This window comes from Pseudonaja textilis, chromosome Z (assembly GCF_049901715.1).
Source record: "Pseudonaja textilis isolate UNSWEBS1 chromosome Z, rPseTex1.2, whole genome shotgun sequence".
Taxonomy (NCBI): Eukaryota; Metazoa; Chordata; class Lepidosauria; order Squamata; family Elapidae; genus Pseudonaja; species Pseudonaja textilis.
The window spans coordinates 90,618,410-90,638,415 of NC_142008.1; the positions used below are offsets into that span (position 1 = coordinate 90,618,410).

At 35.2% G+C, this 20,006-nt stretch overlaps 1 protein-coding gene across 7 annotated transcripts in view; it reads right to left on the bottom strand.

Moving 5' to 3' along the window:
• Positions 1 to 20,006, bottom strand: part of FBXL20 (F-box and leucine rich repeat protein 20) — a 54,048-nt gene that overhangs the window by 15,984 nt on the left and 18,058 nt on the right. For 3 of the 7 annotated variants that reach the window (XM_026717612.2, XM_026717610.2, XM_087915978.1), the window contains 6 exons: positions 19,846 to 19,907; positions 6,787 to 6,841; positions 4,622 to 4,696; positions 3,175 to 3,269; positions 914 to 982; positions 47 to 142 (listed from right to left, as the gene is read on the bottom strand). In XM_026717612.2, coding sequence (XP_026573397.1) covers positions 47 to 142; positions 914 to 982; positions 3,175 to 3,269; positions 4,622 to 4,696; positions 6,787 to 6,841; positions 19,846 to 19,907 — 452 coding nt within the window. Of the gene's footprint in view, positions 1 to 46; positions 143 to 913; positions 983 to 1,941; positions 2,069 to 3,174; positions 3,270 to 4,621; positions 4,697 to 6,786; positions 6,842 to 19,845; positions 19,908 to 20,006 lie in introns of all 7 variants that reach the window. The other 4 variants (XM_087915981.1, XM_087915982.1, XM_087915979.1 and 1 more) reach the window with 2 other exon arrangements.

Below are 20,006 nucleotides of genomic sequence, written 5' to 3' on the forward strand. Positions count from 1 at the left end.
TAACTTAGTTCAGGTAGTTAGTTTTATGAACAATCTGAACACTCACCTCAATGCTTTCAGTGACAGGTTGGTTATTGATGTGCAGGAAGCTAGATCAAGATGCCGTAACTTTGAGCAAAATTTACTAAGGCTAGTACATGTACTGGAAGAAAATAGAATATCCACAGGTTCATTTTGTTTTTATTTTTAAAAATAGGAAAAAGCATTGGAGACATTTTCACATGGATGACAACAGCTAATACTAGCAATTAAGATACTGTGCTGCTATTCCACCTTACCTTCTTCAATGATTTTCTTGTGATAAGAAATAAAAATGGTTGAAAATAGTGGAAATTTACAAATGGGAGATGACACTAAACTGAGTTAAGATATAAAGAGATGAAGACGGCAGTAATATGCAAATTTGTTGATCTGGAGGAGTTTGGCAGAAGAATTCTTTGGGAAGGATGTTGAGAGTGGTTTATGGAAGTGGAGAACTGTATCAAGAGGAGGGCAGGCATGATAGGCTTGATGACAGACTTGAGAATTGGTAGAAGTAGAAATGTGGAGAGATTGGAAAAGAATGAATGAATGAATGAATGAATGAATGAATGAATCAGGGTACAGGTAAAGAGATTAAGATGAGCCCCACCACTAATCTACTCTAACCCCATTCCAATATCCTTTTTAAATCATGGTAAGAAATATAGCAATTACATGAAAACACCATATCTGAGCAAACTAACAACAACAAAAGAACCAGGAGGAGGGGGACAGGGAAGACCACTGGGGAGAAGAATCATAGTGTAATCTTATGTCTGCTCAGAAGACCAGACTAATTTCCAATGACATTTACTCTCAGTTAAGTGCTATAAGACTGAAGTTTTAAAGAGCTAATGAAATATTTCAGAATTCCAAAATAAAGATCACTTACGCATCTGTAATCTTGGTGCAGCCATTTAGATTCAACACTTCAATATTTCTGCAGTTTTGTGCAAATATCCTTCATGCAAAGAAACATACATTCTTTCAGGCTTTTAATGAAATATTTTATCACAATGATTTGACTTTTAAAAAATCTTGTATGCATTGAAAAGTAAAGCTAGCAACATAAACTTTCAGTAGTATTTTGACAATATCTAGGGAGAAAACCCAGTTTAGGAAGCAACCCCCCATGAAACACAACTCTACTGAAAATTCCTATCAGTGTTGACATTTGTGACATGTTTAAATGTCACAAATGTACGAATTCAGAGATTATGTTTGCCAACCTCTACTGTAGAGGTGGGGAATGATGGTCCCTTTATGACTTGTGAATTTCAACTCCCAGAATACCATGGGCCATTATTTCCCACTCCTGCTCTACTGGGATAAGCATCACTGGACCAATAGGTATTTATTTTAGTTACTTAAGCAATAGAATAGATATCGTATATCTTACCAGGAGTGACTTGAGGACGCATCAGACAGAAACTGTACAGGTAGTCCTCAACTTATAACAGTTCACTTAGTGACTGTTCAAAGTTACAACACCACCAAAAAAGTGACATGACTATTTTTCACTTATGATCATTAGATCCTCCTCATGGTCACATGATTTACTCACATTTATGACAGCTACAATGTCCTGGAGTCATGTGATCCCCTTCTGTGACCTTCTGACAAGTAAAATCAATGGGGAATCCAGATTCACCTAACAACCTTGTTACTAATTTAACAACTGCAGTTATTCACTTAACAAATGTTGCAAGAAAAGTCATAAAACTCGGGCGTAAAACTCATTTAACAAATTTCTCACTTGGCAACATAAATGTTGGGCTCAATTGTGGTTGTAAATGTAATGCTATATTTGACAGCCTGTGACTGTGATCTGAATTTAACATTTCTCAATCTAAGATGAGAATTCTATGCTCATTCAATCATAAGCATATCTATAGACCAGGGGTCTCAAACTCAATTTACCTGGGGGCCGCTGGAGGCAGAATCTGGGTGAGGCTGGGCCGCATAAGGGATTCCACAAAAAACGTTGTTAAAAAAATATCCTCAAATGTCATCAACAGTTAATGATTTCTCCAATACATGAACTGTCCTGAACACATGAATGGAACATTGAATGAAGATCATGAACAGTTCCTCAGAACATGGCTTCTCCAGCTTACTCCTTGCTGCCAGAGACTTGACAACGCTTCCTCTCACATATCTGAGCCACATTTGGCTAGAGAGAGGAGGCACTTTAGACCCTCAGTATGGCTTGAAGATGATCATCAGTAAGTCTGGACCTGTACTTGGACTTGTTAAAGTTCAGGGTGGAGAAGAAGCCACGACGAGGAACGGCGGGTGGGACTTCCTTCAGAGGTCCATTCCCCCTGCGGGCCGCACTAATATTATACTTTCATATCATGGTGGGGGCCACAGGATATCGTCCTGCGGGCCGCAATTGGTCCGTGGGCCACGAGTTTGAGACCCCTGCTATAGACAGACCATGAAACCAAGTATTTAATTCATTCTTCTAGATAAAAGCTGAAGCCAGTCTGTGTTGTTGAGCAAAATGTAGTCCATTTCCCCATAATTTTGGTTTTAGATTTATATCTAATTGTTCTCAATATTTCTTTAGATTTGTTTTTAACTGGTTTGTTGCACATTACTCAGTCTCCTAAGATTTCCTCATTACATTACTGCATACTACTACGTGGAAGTAAATCTTCTGCTTAGAGTTGTGTGGAGATACAAAACATCTAGAGCAGGCTTACATAAAGCCCACCAACAGCCTTGTATATCCTACCAATATTCCTTTAAAAGTGCTGCCCCCACCAAAAAAAAAATGTTACCAACTACCTCCAAGGTTTACTGGTATTACCAGCCTTTCTGCTAATCCACTAATTATGAAACAGTAGATTGGCACTCTTAGTATTTCTTTGGGGCCCATGAGAATTTTTAATTTATCAATGCAACCTTTCCCCTTAATGAGTTGTGCAGGACTGATCTGGAAATAGGAGCAAGAAATAATGCTTCCCTCCTATAAATAACATCAAAGTTATACTTTAGTTTGATGTTATGGATAATTATGGTAATGCAAAAATCAAATATTTGAGGATGCTGCAGCCTCAATTTTTATACCCAAAATTAGCTACCTGCCCTAACATCTCATGCCTAGTTCTCAGATAGGTGTTAAATAATTTGTGTTGACCTCTCTACCTCAATGCGTTGTCTCCCACACCTAGGCATCCACGTAGACTCAGCTTTCGAAGGAATCCTCCACATCTTTTAGAAATATTCTCTACTACACGCCCCTGTAAGAAGAAGAAGAGAATCTTCTAAATTAATTCTCTTGCTTAATTTTACATGCAGCAAACAACTTTTTTTTCTTTAAACTATCTTTTCCTATTTGATATATTTTTATCACATCTTGTAATTCTCCTTCATCTCTGGGCATTTAATCTAATCTAATCTAAACTATTCTGAATGGTATTTTCTGTGGAATGCCTGAATTTATTTGGTTCATAAATAGGGCTCTTTAGGATCAATTCACAGAACCTGAAGTTTATATTTTAGTGCTTATATTGTAGTCACTAAGATGCTTTTCTGTGGCAAACTAGTCAGCTGAATATTTTCAAGCATAACTATAAAGCATAATGTAGTATGCTATCATCCAACTCATATGTTATTTATTGTGCTATATATTCTTCCTCAGTTTGTGCCTGCAAAAATCATGCCGCTAACTTAGCCACATAATTATACATTCCATGGTTATATGATTATATAGAAGTGTGTGTATGTGTGTGTGTGTGTGTGTGTAGTGTGTGTGTGTGTGTGGTGTACAGGGCTAGTTCTTTTAGAGAAAACTGACTGGCTATCTGTTACAATTTGTGATGGAAACAACAGAGGGACTTTGTTCAGTAGTATACGCTTGGGTGCTAAATAAAAATTAGTTAATTTGGCTACAGGAACCAATAAAAACAATTTGGCTACAGGAACCGATAAAAACATATTTATAAGGGGCAAAGCATTACATCTACTTTTCAAATCCATGCAGCCTCTGTACTTTTTTTTTTTACTGAGGTTTATCATTGCAGCAGTATTGAGGTGCATCATTGCAGCATTGTCACATAAAGAACTGCATAAGGAGAAATGCTGGCAACCATTTCAAAACTTAAAAAAAAAAACAACCAAGTGGCATCCTTACTACATTTCATTTTTTTACTAAAAATTTAAACGCAAATCTTTTAATTTGGTAACTTTTAATGATACTCTTGAACCTCTATAGTTGATGTGTAACTTCATGCTATTTAATACTAGTTATACCTCAAAGATATCATATTCATATAAGGCACAATGTTCAAATTGAGAAGATTATTACCTCCCTCAAGTAATACATTTTTCCTTTAATATTTTCAGGTTAGGGATGTAAATCTTTGTTCACAGATGATACTGAATAAATTCATGCAGAGATAAGCATTCACAGTGTAAATCAGGTTTTTTTTTAAAGCATACTATAGCTTTAAAGGCTCTTTGGAATGAGGAGTAAAAATTAATGATTTGTCTCTGAACAACTAAAAAGATGATATGGCTTGTTATTAATCTGAGACAGTACAGTAATTACAGTTTATCTAGAGACAATCTTTTGCTTGTCAGTTAATTATACCTCAATATCCCTTTGGAAATCAAACAGGTCAATGCGTTGCCAATTACTACCATCCAAAGCTAGAACATTCCATGCCTGTAATGAAATTGGTAGAAAGTTGAAAAAAAGATTGTCAGATATATACCTCTAAATATAGAAAAACTGAAGGCAGATATAACCTCTCTATCATTTGAGCCAGTCCAAAGCTTCTGTACTCTAATAATACAATCAACAAGTTACTTATTCATGAGAATCAATACATTCAAGCACAAATGGTCTAAACATGCATATATTTAAAACAATGCAGATTTGAATTAATCTTTCTGTAGCTAACCATTTTGAATCTTTCATTCAGAAATTACAGAGGATACATATATGCATGAACAACTCACATGTGATTCCTGCACAATTCCATTTCACAAATAATAATGCCTCATTATGTTTTAGGAGTGAATGCTCTATGTAATATAATACAATATACAACAGTTGCCTGGACCACCTTAGTTCAGTTTAATTCAAATGATATTATTTAAAGCCCAGATGATTAAAGGAGCAGAAAGGCTTCCTTATGAAATATGAGGAGCTGCAAAGAATCTTTAATTCAATCAGTGAGTAGCTTATATGTTTCCCTTTTTAAAAAAAGATGTCTATGTTGTTTGATAACACTGATCCTATATTTGATACTATGAGAAATCCTTTGAACGCTTTTAATAACACTTTAATGAGTTGTTTTTGAAATAATGCTTCTAAACAACCTATTTTCCCAATTATGTTTCCCAATGCAAATTTTATTGATTTCAACAAGGTTATGCAAATCCTTCAGAAGAGGTGTGATACATTAAAGCAGCTGGGATTTTTCTCAAGCTTGTGCAGCTGTTTTAGAAACTGCTGCAACTGGCCTCTGCACACATGCACCAGATATAGCACAACAGCAATTCTAAAGGATATGCACAGCCCTGGACTGTAATATTCCAACCTTTTGACTAATCTGACTTCTTTTTTTGGCATTTTTTTAAAAATGGGGGCAATCAGCGCAATAAGCCCCTAAAAGTTAAGATAACTTCTCAACACAATACTATCTAGGTAGGATAACTACTCCCAATATGCTTATTCAGCATTTTGTGGTCTAATTGGGAATTATGGGAAATGAAGGCTAATGCATCTGGAAGTAGCAAGTTTGGAAAACTTGTACCAGACATGTAATATAATGTGCTATGGAATAAATCAAGATTATTATATCACATTACCCAATTCACACTGTAAATTATAATAACTGTGCTATTCTGCTCATGGTCTAGTAGTCTATCATCATTTCCTCTGAGGTATACCATATATATTTCTATGAAACAAATGAACCATACAGGAATATAGGAAAATACTCTCAGTAATCATCTTCAGTTTTTAAATTCTATTCCTGATGTCTAACAAAATATGAGTCTGAGCATCTTATGACATTTCCCCCCAGACAAGCATTTAATTATTGAGCCAAATATAGTTCACAGACTTCTCTGTATTCTCTATGAATAGTTGACTTACAATCATTCATTTAATGATCAAAATTATGATGTGCTAAAAAAGTTAGTCCTCAACACTTATGATTTAGCATCCACACATCACATGATCAGAATTTGGATGCATGGCAACCTTCCAACCAGCAAAGCCAATGGAGAAGCTGGATTCGCTTAATAGTCATGGTAATTCACTTTAAGGACCATCAGAACATGTTATAAAACTGGCCTTGATTCACTTAATGACTACATCACTTAGCGATGGAAATTCTGGCCAATTTTGGTCTTAAACTAAGGACCGCCTATATAAAATGCATTTTGTTAGTCTTCTCCTACTCATGCACTTGAAAATTTTTGCTACCAAGGACCTGTGAACATGAATTATAGGTGAAGAGAATGCATTAGCTGCACTCCCATCGTTTTCCAGCAACATAAAAGTCTGCATGTTAGAATAACAAATTGAGTGGACATTGTTGGTACTGTATTGATACAAAAAATGGAGAGGTGGAAGAAAATGGGCTCATGTTGAATATTATTTAAGGCTGACACATTCCTGAGTTTCATATGCTGATAATCATATTAAAGATTTGATTTGATCTGATTTCTGGGTTTCAAGAGATAACCTGGAAGTACCCAATAGAGAAAGCCTTACCAATACTAGTATGCAAATATTCTTACCCTGGAGACCTGCGCACAGCGGCATAGAGTGACCACATCCAGAAAGGAGAATATTCTGTTAAAACACACACACACACAAACAAATAACTAAATGTATATGTATAAATGTACAGCAAAATAACAAGCAAAAGTTATCAAGGCTTCAGGTCTGAAAAACTAAAACTACTACGTAACATTTAATTAGTAAAAAAAAAATAGTCAAGTGAGCAGTCACTTATGTAAAGTTACAATTGAGCATTATTACAACAATAATTTACAATTTATTCTGTATATTATCTCAAGGCATAATATTATTTATTTATAATTGAATAATTGAAACATAGTGGAGAAAAAAATTAAAGTTATATAATTCATTGCTTAAGATAATGCAACTGGATCATGTGTCTAACTTTTAATTAGCTGGAGATATACATCTTCTGATTCTGCATTCTTTACCATTTAAATCCACAAACCAAAATTATTAATTATTAAAATTAGTTAAATTAGATAAACAAAGTGGTAAAGACAAAGATTAAAACTATTGATAGAAGCAATCTAAATTATAATGTCTGTACTATAAATGTGACATATTATTTGGAATCTCAATCCAAAAACTATCATATTACTAAACAACATTGAATTATCCAAAGATTAAATCACAAAATTCATAAAACATCATAAAATATTGTTTTAAAATATGATGGCAAGTAAAAATTATAATTCTATCTTCACTCTTGATATCATTTCATTATGATGCAATTAAAAGATAGCTTTCCACAAAGATCTTGACTATTTGGTTATTAGTAAGGTATTTTTTAGGACACTGAAGTCCATTCTCAGCCACTGAGAATCTTAATTCAACATAGTTCTAACATCTGAGATTTTCAATTTACATTTCCTATTGAATGGAAGATAGAATGTACCAGGCCAAATATATAGAAATAGATCTATATAGGATATATAAATCTGGGTGTAGATCTGTGTTTTATACCGGTAGTTAAAAAGGGTTAGTTTACTTTAGTTTTTGATGAATGTTATCAATTAAAGACCACACTTTCCCTTTTGCTCCACTATAACTGTTTAAAATAGCTACATTCTTAAGTTCAGACAGAGTAGCACAGGACTAATTTAAACCATTTTCCCTTCATAATAGAAGGGTTCTAGGACTGATCTTGCTCCTAAACATGGACTATAAGATCTTAGCTAACGATAATGTCCGAAAGACTGAAAAAGATACTAAGTGAAATCATTCATTCTGACCAGAATGGTTTTCTCCCCAATAGGCAGATGAAGAGCAACACAAGACTGATTATGGATGTTCTAGAACAGCGGTTGCCAACCGGTGGGCCGTGATAAAATTTTGATGGGCCACAGAGAAATCTCACCCCCAGAGCACCCCAACAAAGCAATTAATCCAGGCTGCACAGAAACACAAGGCTGCGCCCGCCCACATAGCCCGTGCGGAACCCTCCCCCCCATTCACTCCTTACCCGGTAAATTTGCCTGCTAAATAGCTATTTTTCCTTTTTCTGACCATCATCTGTTCTGCTGTGCCAGGAGATTTAGATTAGCTAGGAAGCAGGAAATGGTTGATTTCTTGTTTTCTAGCTAGTCTTTAGATCTTTGGCTCAGCACAGCCAAACCTCCCTTAGGACTGAAGGTTTGCTTGCAAGCAAATTTAGTGCAGACTGATGGCAAGCAAATTTGAGAGACTGAGCTAGCCGATGGCAGATAGATAGATCATTGAATGGGTCTGTGAGCAACTCAATCTGCCTGCTTTGCTTGAGTTTGGGTAAAAGTTGCTCTTTTTTATAAAAAAAATCAATATTTACATGCATATTGTGTTGTGAGTTAATTTTATGAGTTTGCTTGCAAGCAAATTTTATGTGACAGACTGAGCTAGCCAATGGCAGGTAGATAGATCTCTGAATGAATCTGTGATTCTGTGAGCAACTCAATCTGCCTGCCTGCTTTGCCTGCTTTGGGGTAAAAGTTGCTCTTTTTTATAAAGAAAATCAATATTTATATAAATATTTATAATATTTACATATAAGCCATGCCCAATACATGACCACCAAGCCACACCTACAAATTCAGCCATGCCCACAGAACCAATTAGTGGTCCCTGGGATTTAAAATTATGAGTTTGGTGGTCTCTGAGGTCCAAAAGGTTGATGACCCCTGTCCTAGAATATTATGAGATGCATCCAAATAAACCAATGGCGCTTATGTTCTTGGACGCCCAGAAAGTGTTTGACAACTTAAATTGGCATTTTCTCATTGAACAATTGACTAATATGCAGTTTGGTGAAAATTTTTGGGGACTTATTAAAACAATTTATAACGTACAAATGGCAAAAGTAATAGTGAATGGAGAAACCATGGATGGCTTAGAAATAAGTAAAGGAGTGAGGCAAGATGTCCACTAGCCCTATTGTTATATATATTATCTGAAGAAGTATTGTTGTCACAGATAAGACAAAATCGAGATATTAAAGGATTAACTGTTAAAAAAGAAGAGTATAAATTCCAAGCCTTTGCTGATAACATGGTATTTATAATAGAAAACCCAAAAGAAACAAGTTCTACACTAATGAGTGAAATAGAAGAATTTGGAAAGGGGGCAGGGCTTAAAATAAAGAAAAAACTAAAATAATAACTAAAAACTGCACCAAAAAAACAAAATGAAGAACTAGCAAATAAATTAGGCATGCAGATAGTAAAAAAAGTAAAAAAATCTCAGAATTTGGCTCACGGTGAAATGTTCTCCGATAAAAGAAGACAACTATGATAAATTAATACTTTAAATTCAAAAGGATTTAGATAATTGGGCTAAGTTATGACTGTCATTGCTGGAACGGATAGCAACTGTAAAAACAAATGTGTTACCAAAATTATTATTCTTGTTCCAAACGGTGCCAGTCAAGCTAGGAAGGAACTTTTTTGAGGACCTAAACAAAAACATATTGAAATTTATTTGGCAGAAGAAAAAAGCTAGGATAAAATATAAACTACTGCAAGATAGTAGAAGCAAGGGAGGATTTGGCCTCCCAGATTTTGAATTATATTATCAGGTGGCAATAACTACATGGATCAAAAATTGGATTAATTTGACAGATAAAAGAATATCAACAACAGAGGGTTATGACCTACAGCTTGGCAGGCACCGTTTCTTTGGGATGGGAAAAGCAAATATCATACCTATTTCCAAAGACATTGGATGAGAAATACTGTATTATCTATATGGGAGAAACTAAAAAAGAACCACTATGTGAAAGTACTGTTATGGTTATCAACAATGGAAGCACTAATATATCCCAATGCTCTAGATTTCAACAAAATGATAAAATATAAAGATCTTTTAAATGAAAAAGGGGAATTAAAAACGCAAAACCAATTAGAATCCCAGGGAACTGAAATAGGATGGTGGCCTTATTTGCAGGTCCAAACACATAAAAAAGACAAGAAACAATTTGGTTTTTATACAACTAGCAAGAATTAGATAAAATATTACAAGGGGTGAAAAAAATGATTACCAAAATATATAATTACCTATTAGAAATTAAACTAGAAGAAGAACAAGTTAAAGAAACTATGATTGTTTGGGAGAAGAATTTTGGATATGGGATTAATTTAGAGAAATGGCAAAAATTGTGGTCTCAAAATTATAAAATGACAAGGTCAACAGCACATAAGATGTTTTACAGGTGGCAATTCCCCCCGACAAGAATAGCAAGAATGTTCAAGAATAAATCCAAAAAATGTTGGAAATGTCATCAGACACCTGGCTCATATTACCATATGTGGTGGACTTGTGCGGATGCTAAAAAATACTAGACTAAAATCCACATGTGGTTGGAAAAAATGACGAAAAAACATATAGACTTGAAACTAGAGATATTTTTATTGGGAATTTTACCTGAAATATACAGTAAAGACTTGAAATACCTGATTGTAAATGTATTAACAGCGGCTAGGATTGTATTTGTTAAAAACTGGAAAAATGTGAAAATACCATCACAGGAGGAAATAATCAAGAAAATATTGGAATGTGCTGAAATGAGTAGACTGGCATTTGAAATTAGAGAAGAAGATAAACAATTTTATAAAATTTGGGATCTTGGTTAGACAACAATGTACAGTAATGAAATATGTAGATTTTTAGAAAATAATAAATATATAAAGATGTACTTCTTTCTTATTATAACTACAAAATGATTTTAGGATAGATTTGGGATGATAATATGAACTGTTATAAAATAAATTAAGTAAATTATGGTTATCTTGTAAAACATGAATGAATAAAAGTATAGTCAAATGATTGATTAATAATGATACTAAGGTATTTAATTTTTGATTGACAATATGAGGTTATATGTAATGTAATTGTAATTGAAGACTACGAAATGGAAGCACAAAACAATTTGTAAACCAACCGGCACATTGTATGTACACCTATGGAAGATAGCTTGATGTTTTTATGTTTTGTTTGTTGATGTTTGTTTTTAAAAACCAATAACTTTTTTTAAAAAAGGTTACAACAATGTGTGAATTCAACTACCAAATAATTCTAAACAGAATATTCAGGCATGTAACCCAAATTATCTTCTTTCCAAAAGGTTGATAGCTTTATCATGGACCCAAAGAATATCTTGCTTTCCTTATGGGCAGACTGATCACTGTAACTACACTGTTACTGTAACAGCAAACAGCATAAAATCAATGTGAATAACAGAGTTGCTTAATAGTGAAATGGGCTGCATATTAATTTAACAAATTAATGAACTATTTGGACATCTTCATAGCTTCCTAGTATTTGGCCAATGTAACTACACCACCACACCTTTGTATCAGACCCACTACTGGAATATATATTGCTGGAAATTTGAGGGAAAGTAGGAAAAAAGAGTATCCCAGAAGAAGAAAGAGGTATCATATATAACTTAGTGAATTTGGGTAATAACTTTCTGAGCAAAACTTTATTCCCTGTCAGGAAGAATTGCCTACTCACAACCAACAAGAGATATTACAAATATCTACTGTGATCTTCTTCTTCCTAGTGTATTCCTGCAGGTGCAGGGTCAGATTCCTATTGCTAGGTTGTTTGCAGCAGGAGGCTTAATTCCGGAAAAACGCCAAGAAACTAAAATCTTTGGAGCACTTTCAGTTTTTAACTACTTTTGCCTTCCACCTATTTTCTAATGGATGGAGCATAAAACCAAATCAAAATTATCTAAAATATTGTTTTTGGATATATCGAACTGTAAACTTTAGCTTTTAAATAATTGTGGGTTTTGGAGCGCAGTGGTTACAGTACAGAACTGCAAGCTATTTCTGCATGCAACCAGCTGCCTACAATTTGGCAGTTCAAATCCCATCAGGCTCAAGGTTGACTCAGACTTCCATCCTTCCGAGGTGGGTAAAATGAGGACCCAAATTGTTGGGGGCAATTTGCTGACTCTGTAACTGCTTAGAGAGGGCTGTAAAGCACTATAAAGCAGTATATAAGTCTAAGTGCTATTGCTCTTGTACCCAGATAATCAACTACAATATCTTTACAGAATGGATTTAGGTATAATGACCAAGTAAAGTTTGATAGGTCACAACTTTATTTAATGCTATGTAATACATATGATACTACAGCATATCAATGAGATTCTAGTTATATTCTAGAATAGTACCAGTTAACTGCTAGTACTATTATTCATACTTTCCCATTTCTAACAAAAGTGTCTAATTGCCACCAATGTGTAAAAGAAAGAAGATGCTGAACAGATGCCAATACTTCATTCATCTGTCTTCTTGGCTTTCTAGTGCGTGTCAAACAACAAGCTTTCAGTGTCAGGCCTAGGGAAAGATTCATAATCATTAAAATCAAAATCATCAAAATATTCCTAAGTCATCAAAACTGGAAGTCACTCACTGAACACCTATTGCAAATAAATGGAGAAAAATATAATGCTTTTTGCTTGACACCCCCATACATGAAATGCCAAGACATTTTTTGATATTAAGAAAATCCAGAAACAACTACTTATGCAATAATTCTGTATGAAAACAAACCAGTCTTTGTCTTGTAGAAACTAAAGCTTACTTATAAGGCAATCCTCTGGATAAAGCTCTCTTTCAAAATCTTGTGTGCTAATTTGCGTTAATAAATTTTCACAGCTTGCATGGAAGAAGCTTCTAATTCTCAAAGCTATTTCTTATGTTTCATATAAGTTTTCAAAAACACAGAACCCAGAAAGCACACTGTTAAATTTGTCAAGAAGTATTCCTAAAGTCAAAGTTGATTTGATCTGCAGAAAGATTTTACAGTACTGACTTTCCAAACTAATTTATTGTCGAATATGCTTTCATAAATAATAGTTTGCTTCAAAATTTTAGAATGAAGAGGTCTGAAAGCAAGTCTTCATTTTATTTCCATAAGAGATGCATTTCTGAAAATATTCTTTATTATAGTATCAAATGTATAGCTTTACTTACACACACACAAACACACAGACAAAAAACACTCCAAAAAGCAAAAGTTCTATAGTAGGTTGCTACGTACTATACTATTGAGGCTCAGGTTCTAAATCCTTTTCCAGATCCTCCATTTACTATAGAAATGTGGTAATAAAATGGGCTGATATCAGAGAAAATATATTTAAGTATAACTGGATTAATTATAAAAAAATTAAATTAACTGTAATTTTTTGGATAGGAAAAAAAGAAGACTTTCATGATACGCGTGCCACAGGTGGCATGCAGAGCCATTTGTGCCAGCATGCAAGCTGCAGGCAACCTTACCTCACTATGCATGTGCACGCCTCACAGCTGATTTTTGGCTGGTTTGAGGCCTTTTTCGGCCTCCCAGAGGCTTGAAAAAAGCCTCTGCAGGCTTTGCAGGCCGAATAATAGTCCTGTTTCATATTATAGGAAGTGATAAAACAGGTCTATTATTCGGCCTGAAGAGGCTTTTTCAAGCCTCTGGAAGGCCAAAAAAGGCCTCAAACCAGCTGAAAAATCAATTGTGAGGCGCAGTGCAGGTAAGAGGGTGACGGGGGGGGGGGAATTGGTCCTGTCACGCAAGAGGTGCTAGATTTCCTTGATCATCCAGAGTTTTTGATTGGGATAGATCCTAATACATTTATCCATAGTGGTAGTAGTATCTTGCAGTGTCTAATATAGCACAGAACAGTTGCAGTGTGCTCCTCTAGATCAGGGTGGTAAAAGATGTCCCAATTTGTGTTCTCAAAATAAGTTATTGGGAAGTATCTTCTGGCCAAGATTTTACTGTCCTTATTATAGGGAGAGCCTATCTCCTAAGAGGTATGTATGCTAGTGCTAAAAACAGTGACATATGGTCCAATTGTCCCAAATGTGGTAATTGTATAACCTTATAGCCATGTTTGATGTTGGTATATACTTTGTCCAATATGTTTGCTCCTCCAGTAGCACACTTAACATGCTGATTGAATTTAGGGAGCACTGCTTTTAAATCAGCTTGATTAAAGTCCCCCGCTATGATATGCACAGCATCAGGATAGGTATTCCGCTGATTACTAACAATGTTATACAAGAATCCCAAAACTATGGTAGTATTGGCATCAGGTGGGATATAGACTGCAGTAATCAAAACCACGCTGAATTCCTGTGGAAGATATATGGGTCTACATTTAAGAGTCATATACTCCAGATCCATGGAGCAGTGGCTGTCTACAGTTTCTGTATTGATACACCAGCTTTTGTTCACATAAAGGCTTAAACCTTCCCCTTTGCTCTTGCAAGAATCTCTACTCCTGTCCTGCCGGTAAGCTGTGTAGCCTTCCAGCTCAACAGCTGCATCTGGAATGAGTGAATGAACCCAAGTTTCTCTGATTAGCAAAACACAGCAGTTCTTGATGAATTTAGTCTGCAATCTGTAGCCTTAATTCATCCATTTTGTTAGACAGAGATCTTGCATTGGTAAGAAATATACTTGCAATTGAAGGCTTGTGTGGAAACTTACTCAGCCTAAAGAGAACCCCAGCACGGCATTCTCTCTTCCCCTTCTTGTTCCTCTTTCTCCACCTCTTCCTCCTTCCTACAGGGATAATGATCCATGACTCCCTCAGGGTCCTAGCTGCTTCCTTCGGTATATTATGAGAATGTATAAAATCGTCCTTAACAGCCTTTTCACATTTCAGTCCAATTTCTAACAAAGCTTGCCAACTATAGATGCCCCTTGCCCCACAGGATTCAATCAAGGAAAGGATCCAAAACACACACAGAATCATACACACTATACACTGAAAGGAGAAGCAGCCAGCTGCGGCATCCATGTGCGCAACCATCTTGAAAACCGTTGTTGGTTAAAACTCAGAAATGCTTACATAAGAAACAGATCTGTATTTAGACGCAAAATGTAACTCAAAAGAATACACTAAATGCTTAGTTACTTTCAAAACTGACAGCAAGATATAGTATGCTGTCCTCTTTCCAAGTCCTATGACATACAGAAAAATTTGCTAAACACAAAAAAATACTAAGGCTACTATAGTAATAATTATTTTAAAGGACATTTCTTTATTGCTTCACAGAAACATCTAGTTGTCTGTTGGGGAAGCAAAGTACTAGACTAGATGGATTTTGTGTGAGTGCAACATTAGAGTTCATGTATAAAAGTCATAGATAAATATAGGACAATTGTCTTTCATATGGAAAGACAAAGGACAATGCAATAATAAATTCACCAGCTCCCACAGCCAACCAGTTCATTAAGATGATAACTTATGTAATAGTTTTAAAAATGTAACAGAAAGCTGATCAAGGTTAACCGAGACTAAGATCCAAAGTATATTAAGATTGACATTCAAATAGGTGGTTTTGGATGATCTGCAAGACTGAATCTTGTAGATCACTCGAATCAATTTCTAAATTAAATAAACAGCAATAGAGAATTTCAGATGAGTTCCAATGTGTATTTAATCTTCAAAGCATCTGTCTAGAGCAGGGGTGTCAAACTCAATTTTATAAAGGGCTGCACCGGGGTGGTTTTTAACCTCAGGGGCTGGGGTGGACATGGTCAGCTTGATGTCACTCGTTGGGGGCACCTGTGGTGGCTCGAACACTCCTCAGCAAAAATGGGCTTCTGTTTTCAGTTGCGATGGCCTCCTGCAGCCCTCTGCCAGCAATAATAGAGCTTGGATGGGCCTCTCATGTCCCCCCAGGCTCCATTTTTGGTCACAGAGGCACCACCATCAGGCTCCATTTTTGGTCACAGAGGCACCAGGGTGGCCCCGCGGACCAGATCTAAGCATCCCGGAGGCCAGATCCAGGCCCCGGGTCTTGTGACACCCCTGCACTAGCGGATTAAACTCTGAGTGTTTGATTTGCATCATGGCTATTTATTTTCCACATCTGAAACAAATGAATTCTATCCATCAACAATATGTTCTAGAAAGCAGAGTCCTATTAATACATATTTTCAATATTCATGTGCTGTAATATTAAATGGGAACAAGCACATTTTAAAAGCCAGAAACAATGACTTATATAATATAATAGAAATATAAATGTTATGATAGCCAATAAGCAAACTAATTTTAAATACTAATTATTCCACTCTATAGCAAGTAAAGGCAATCCAAGTGCTGCTCTTTAAGTAGCCAAGGCACAGTAACAAAGCAGTTTAAATTAGTTCCTTAATTCTATAATGTGAAATAGACTTTTTCTGAGTCAGAGCTAATGGATTTGTAACTTTTTGCTAATCAGCACCTAGGTCTCACATTGGAATCTATTGCTCACATTTAAAAAAATGAAGATTGCTATTCTGTTATTCACTCTAAAGGAACTGTCTATGCTGAGTAATTAATGAGAATATAAAACTGGTATACCCAGAAAGTCTGCAGTATCACTACCAGACTGGAATCACAAAAGACTGATTATAGACTGATCAGTAGAACGTATGCTATCTAATTTGCTATTCTGCTTTTGTGTTACACTAAATATGGTCATCTATTACACTTTTGTGAGAATCTTATCTAAGATTGAAAAAAAAGATTTTTAAAGGGGTAGTCTTAAAGAGACATGTGATCCTGATTATTTAAAGCCTGGATGAATGAAATGAATGAAAACATCCCATTTACTAAAACTATTATCTTTAAATTAATAAATTAACATCTTACAAACAGATTAACATTCTTCTGTCATATTTTGTATGCATTTTTTAAAATAAATATAATATGGAAGCTAATCTGAATGGACATGAGTAAATATATAATGATAATTATTAGAAATAGACTGTTGATCCCTAGTTCTAATGAACAGATCTGGGCTTACAACGGTATTGTAAACTTAACAATAGAAATGAGTGTGATTCAAACTATCGGATACACAGATGTCTTTGCTAATCAAGTTTGACCATGTTCAACTTTTCTGAGAGGAGCAAGGTTCACTAGGTGCTGCCATCTGCTGAGGATGAGCTATCGTTAGTCTAGCTAAATCTCGGGTGATCTCCTTATTTAATCCAGAAGAGGGGATTGTTCTTCTGGAGATTCTACGGGATTTAAAGTGTTGGAAATTGCTTAGAATTACTCTCAACCTGGTCTAACCCCTTTAATTATCATATCTCACTATTCCACTGGCAGATCTTGGCATCAGACAGCAAAAATTTTCATGTGACAAAACTGATTTGAATGATTTCCTATTGCCATATAGTGCAATTTTTAGTACGGTTCTTTAGACTGAGATTTTTCAAACTGTATTCTAAGCAGCCAATTTTCTAGCACTATAGCTTTGGCTGTGGATCAGGATTTCCAGGAATTTATTTTTAACCAACAGATTCTGTAGCTTGATTTTTTTTTTTTGAAAATCCCTTCTTTTGTTCTGACTACACAAAACTCTTTCATTGTCAGGTAGTGTATGGGAGATAAAAATGATTACACATTGTAAGAGCCTTGAAGATCCATAAGATTTCTAAAAATTATGATTTTTTCTTCTAGAGGCAAATAGCATTGGACATGAATATGAAATTATAACAAAAATAATCAACTCTATATGAACAAATGAAGTCAAGAGGTTATTCTATGCCTGGAAGCTGTTTGGGTCCAGAAGAAGAAAAATATTTAGGCCCAATCCTAGCATGATAGAATGGGTTTGGCTTTGGAAGCCATCCAATTTCAGGAAAATCCCACTTCTAATACTGGATGGAGTCATGCTACCATATCAAATTGGTTCATAATGTGTGGGCCCTTTTGACTCATTGCTTCTTGTTCAGTACTGATGTGACTAAAAGAGCCTTTCCAAATTCCACCCTGTGTGCCACTTATGATCCTAATCAAGAACATTCAAGCTTTGGTCATTGTTTGGACTATATAGATGGGGTTCTCAGAAGTTCATCCAGAACAAAGCACTTTGAATAGTTAAAGGCATATCCTTTCACCCATATAACAGCATTACATTTAATTGTGCTGACCAGTTACCAGCTGATTTCTGAGTGCAATTTAATGTGCAAATTTTCATCTTCAAAATCCTACACAGTTCAAGATCCAGGTATCGACTACCTACTCCCAATTGTAATTGCTATCTAATAAGTTCAGGAAGAATGACTCTCTTACCAACTGATGCCTATATTCTTTGGAACAACACTTTCCCTGTATTCCAGATAGCCCCACCCCACTGGGGTTTAGAAAAAGCTATAAAATTGGTTCTTTTAGGAAGCCCTGGGAAGATAATGAAAGGAAGAAGGAAGATATCAGAATAGTGACTTTTACCTTGGAATTACTTTTATCAGGAAGAAACAAGAATTTGATTGAAAGCATTGTTCAGATAGGGAGCAATAAAATAAATGAGTATTTAAAGGCAGCAAAGGAAATGATTTAAATACAAATTAATACAGAGAAAAAGCAAGCTGAAAGAAAGGAAACTGAGAGGAAAAATTATGGGAATGGGAACAGAGTAAATCACAAAAAAGCAGAAGCTGGGTTCATAGTAAAACAGAAGAAGGTTCATCTTAAGAAGCAAGAAAAAGTACTTAGATGTAGAAGCAAGAAGTAGAAAAAATACATACTAATGCAAAAACCAAAAGTACCTGGTCTAATTTCCTGATATGAGTGCAATGAAATAGCTCCTTAGCTTATATTTTAATCAAGATGGGAAATCCAGAGAGGTGAAAGGGAATCCTTGCCTGAAGTATCTTAAAACCTAGATATACTTATTGTATTCTTCCTCTCAAAGCTCAATAATTAAAATACCCAAACAATTTTTTACTTGAAGGTTTTTACTGGCTACTGATTTAAATAGACATTTAGGAACAATATTAAGGGTAAAAATGCTACTTCTTTCTTTCTGTCTTAAATGATGAAATGAACATTATATTTTTAAGACAAATTTTACCTTCCTTTTCCTTATTTAGATTACCATAATGCTGGCATTTGAAAGCATGAGAAAGGATGAACAGTTAACAGGCTAACAAAAACAAAAACTAGGATCAGACATTTCCTTTCACAAAACTTAAACTGGAATGCTAAAACCAATGCTAAAATCTGTGGGTTTTGTTCAAGACCTACAGTTCTGCAATTGTTGAACAAAGAGAAGTATCTCTTTTCTCTAAACAGTAGAAAAGGTTAATACAATCTGTTGGGGGAAAATCTGAATCTGGACAGATAGTCGAGCATGTTAAAGAACAATCTGAAGATCATTTGTCTATATGACTTTTGGGGGGAATCTGAAACAAACGTAGCAATTTCCCATGTTATTTTAGAAATACCTTCATTTCAATACACTTGCTCTGATGTTTGTAAATAGGTTTAAAATGTTGCTCATCATCATAATGTTGCTCCTTAAGTTATGACTCCTTATGAAGGGGCTAGGACACTAAGTTTTGACTGTGCCAAACCACCTTGAAAGCAGCCCTTTTCTAAATCTGTTGAAACGCTGCACTGCATATAGCAGAACTAATTTGATAAAGCAAATGATTCAAGAGGTTTGGGAATGTAGCTTTCCAGATTACAGCATCTAGGCTTTGGAGTTGTTTGCAGTCAGCTAGCATCTTGCTTTACTCTCATGTTAGTTAAATCTGTGCTCAATCTTTGAATAAAACAGAAGACATCTTACCGAAGAAGCAATTCTTTGGGAAGCTTTTTGTTGATCACAGCTTCATCATTATTTGAGAACATCTACAAAATAAAAACAGAACACACATTAAGTCTTCTGTATTTTCATTATAGACCATATCCTTACAACAAAATCAATATGGCACTTTTGCACAAAAAAGT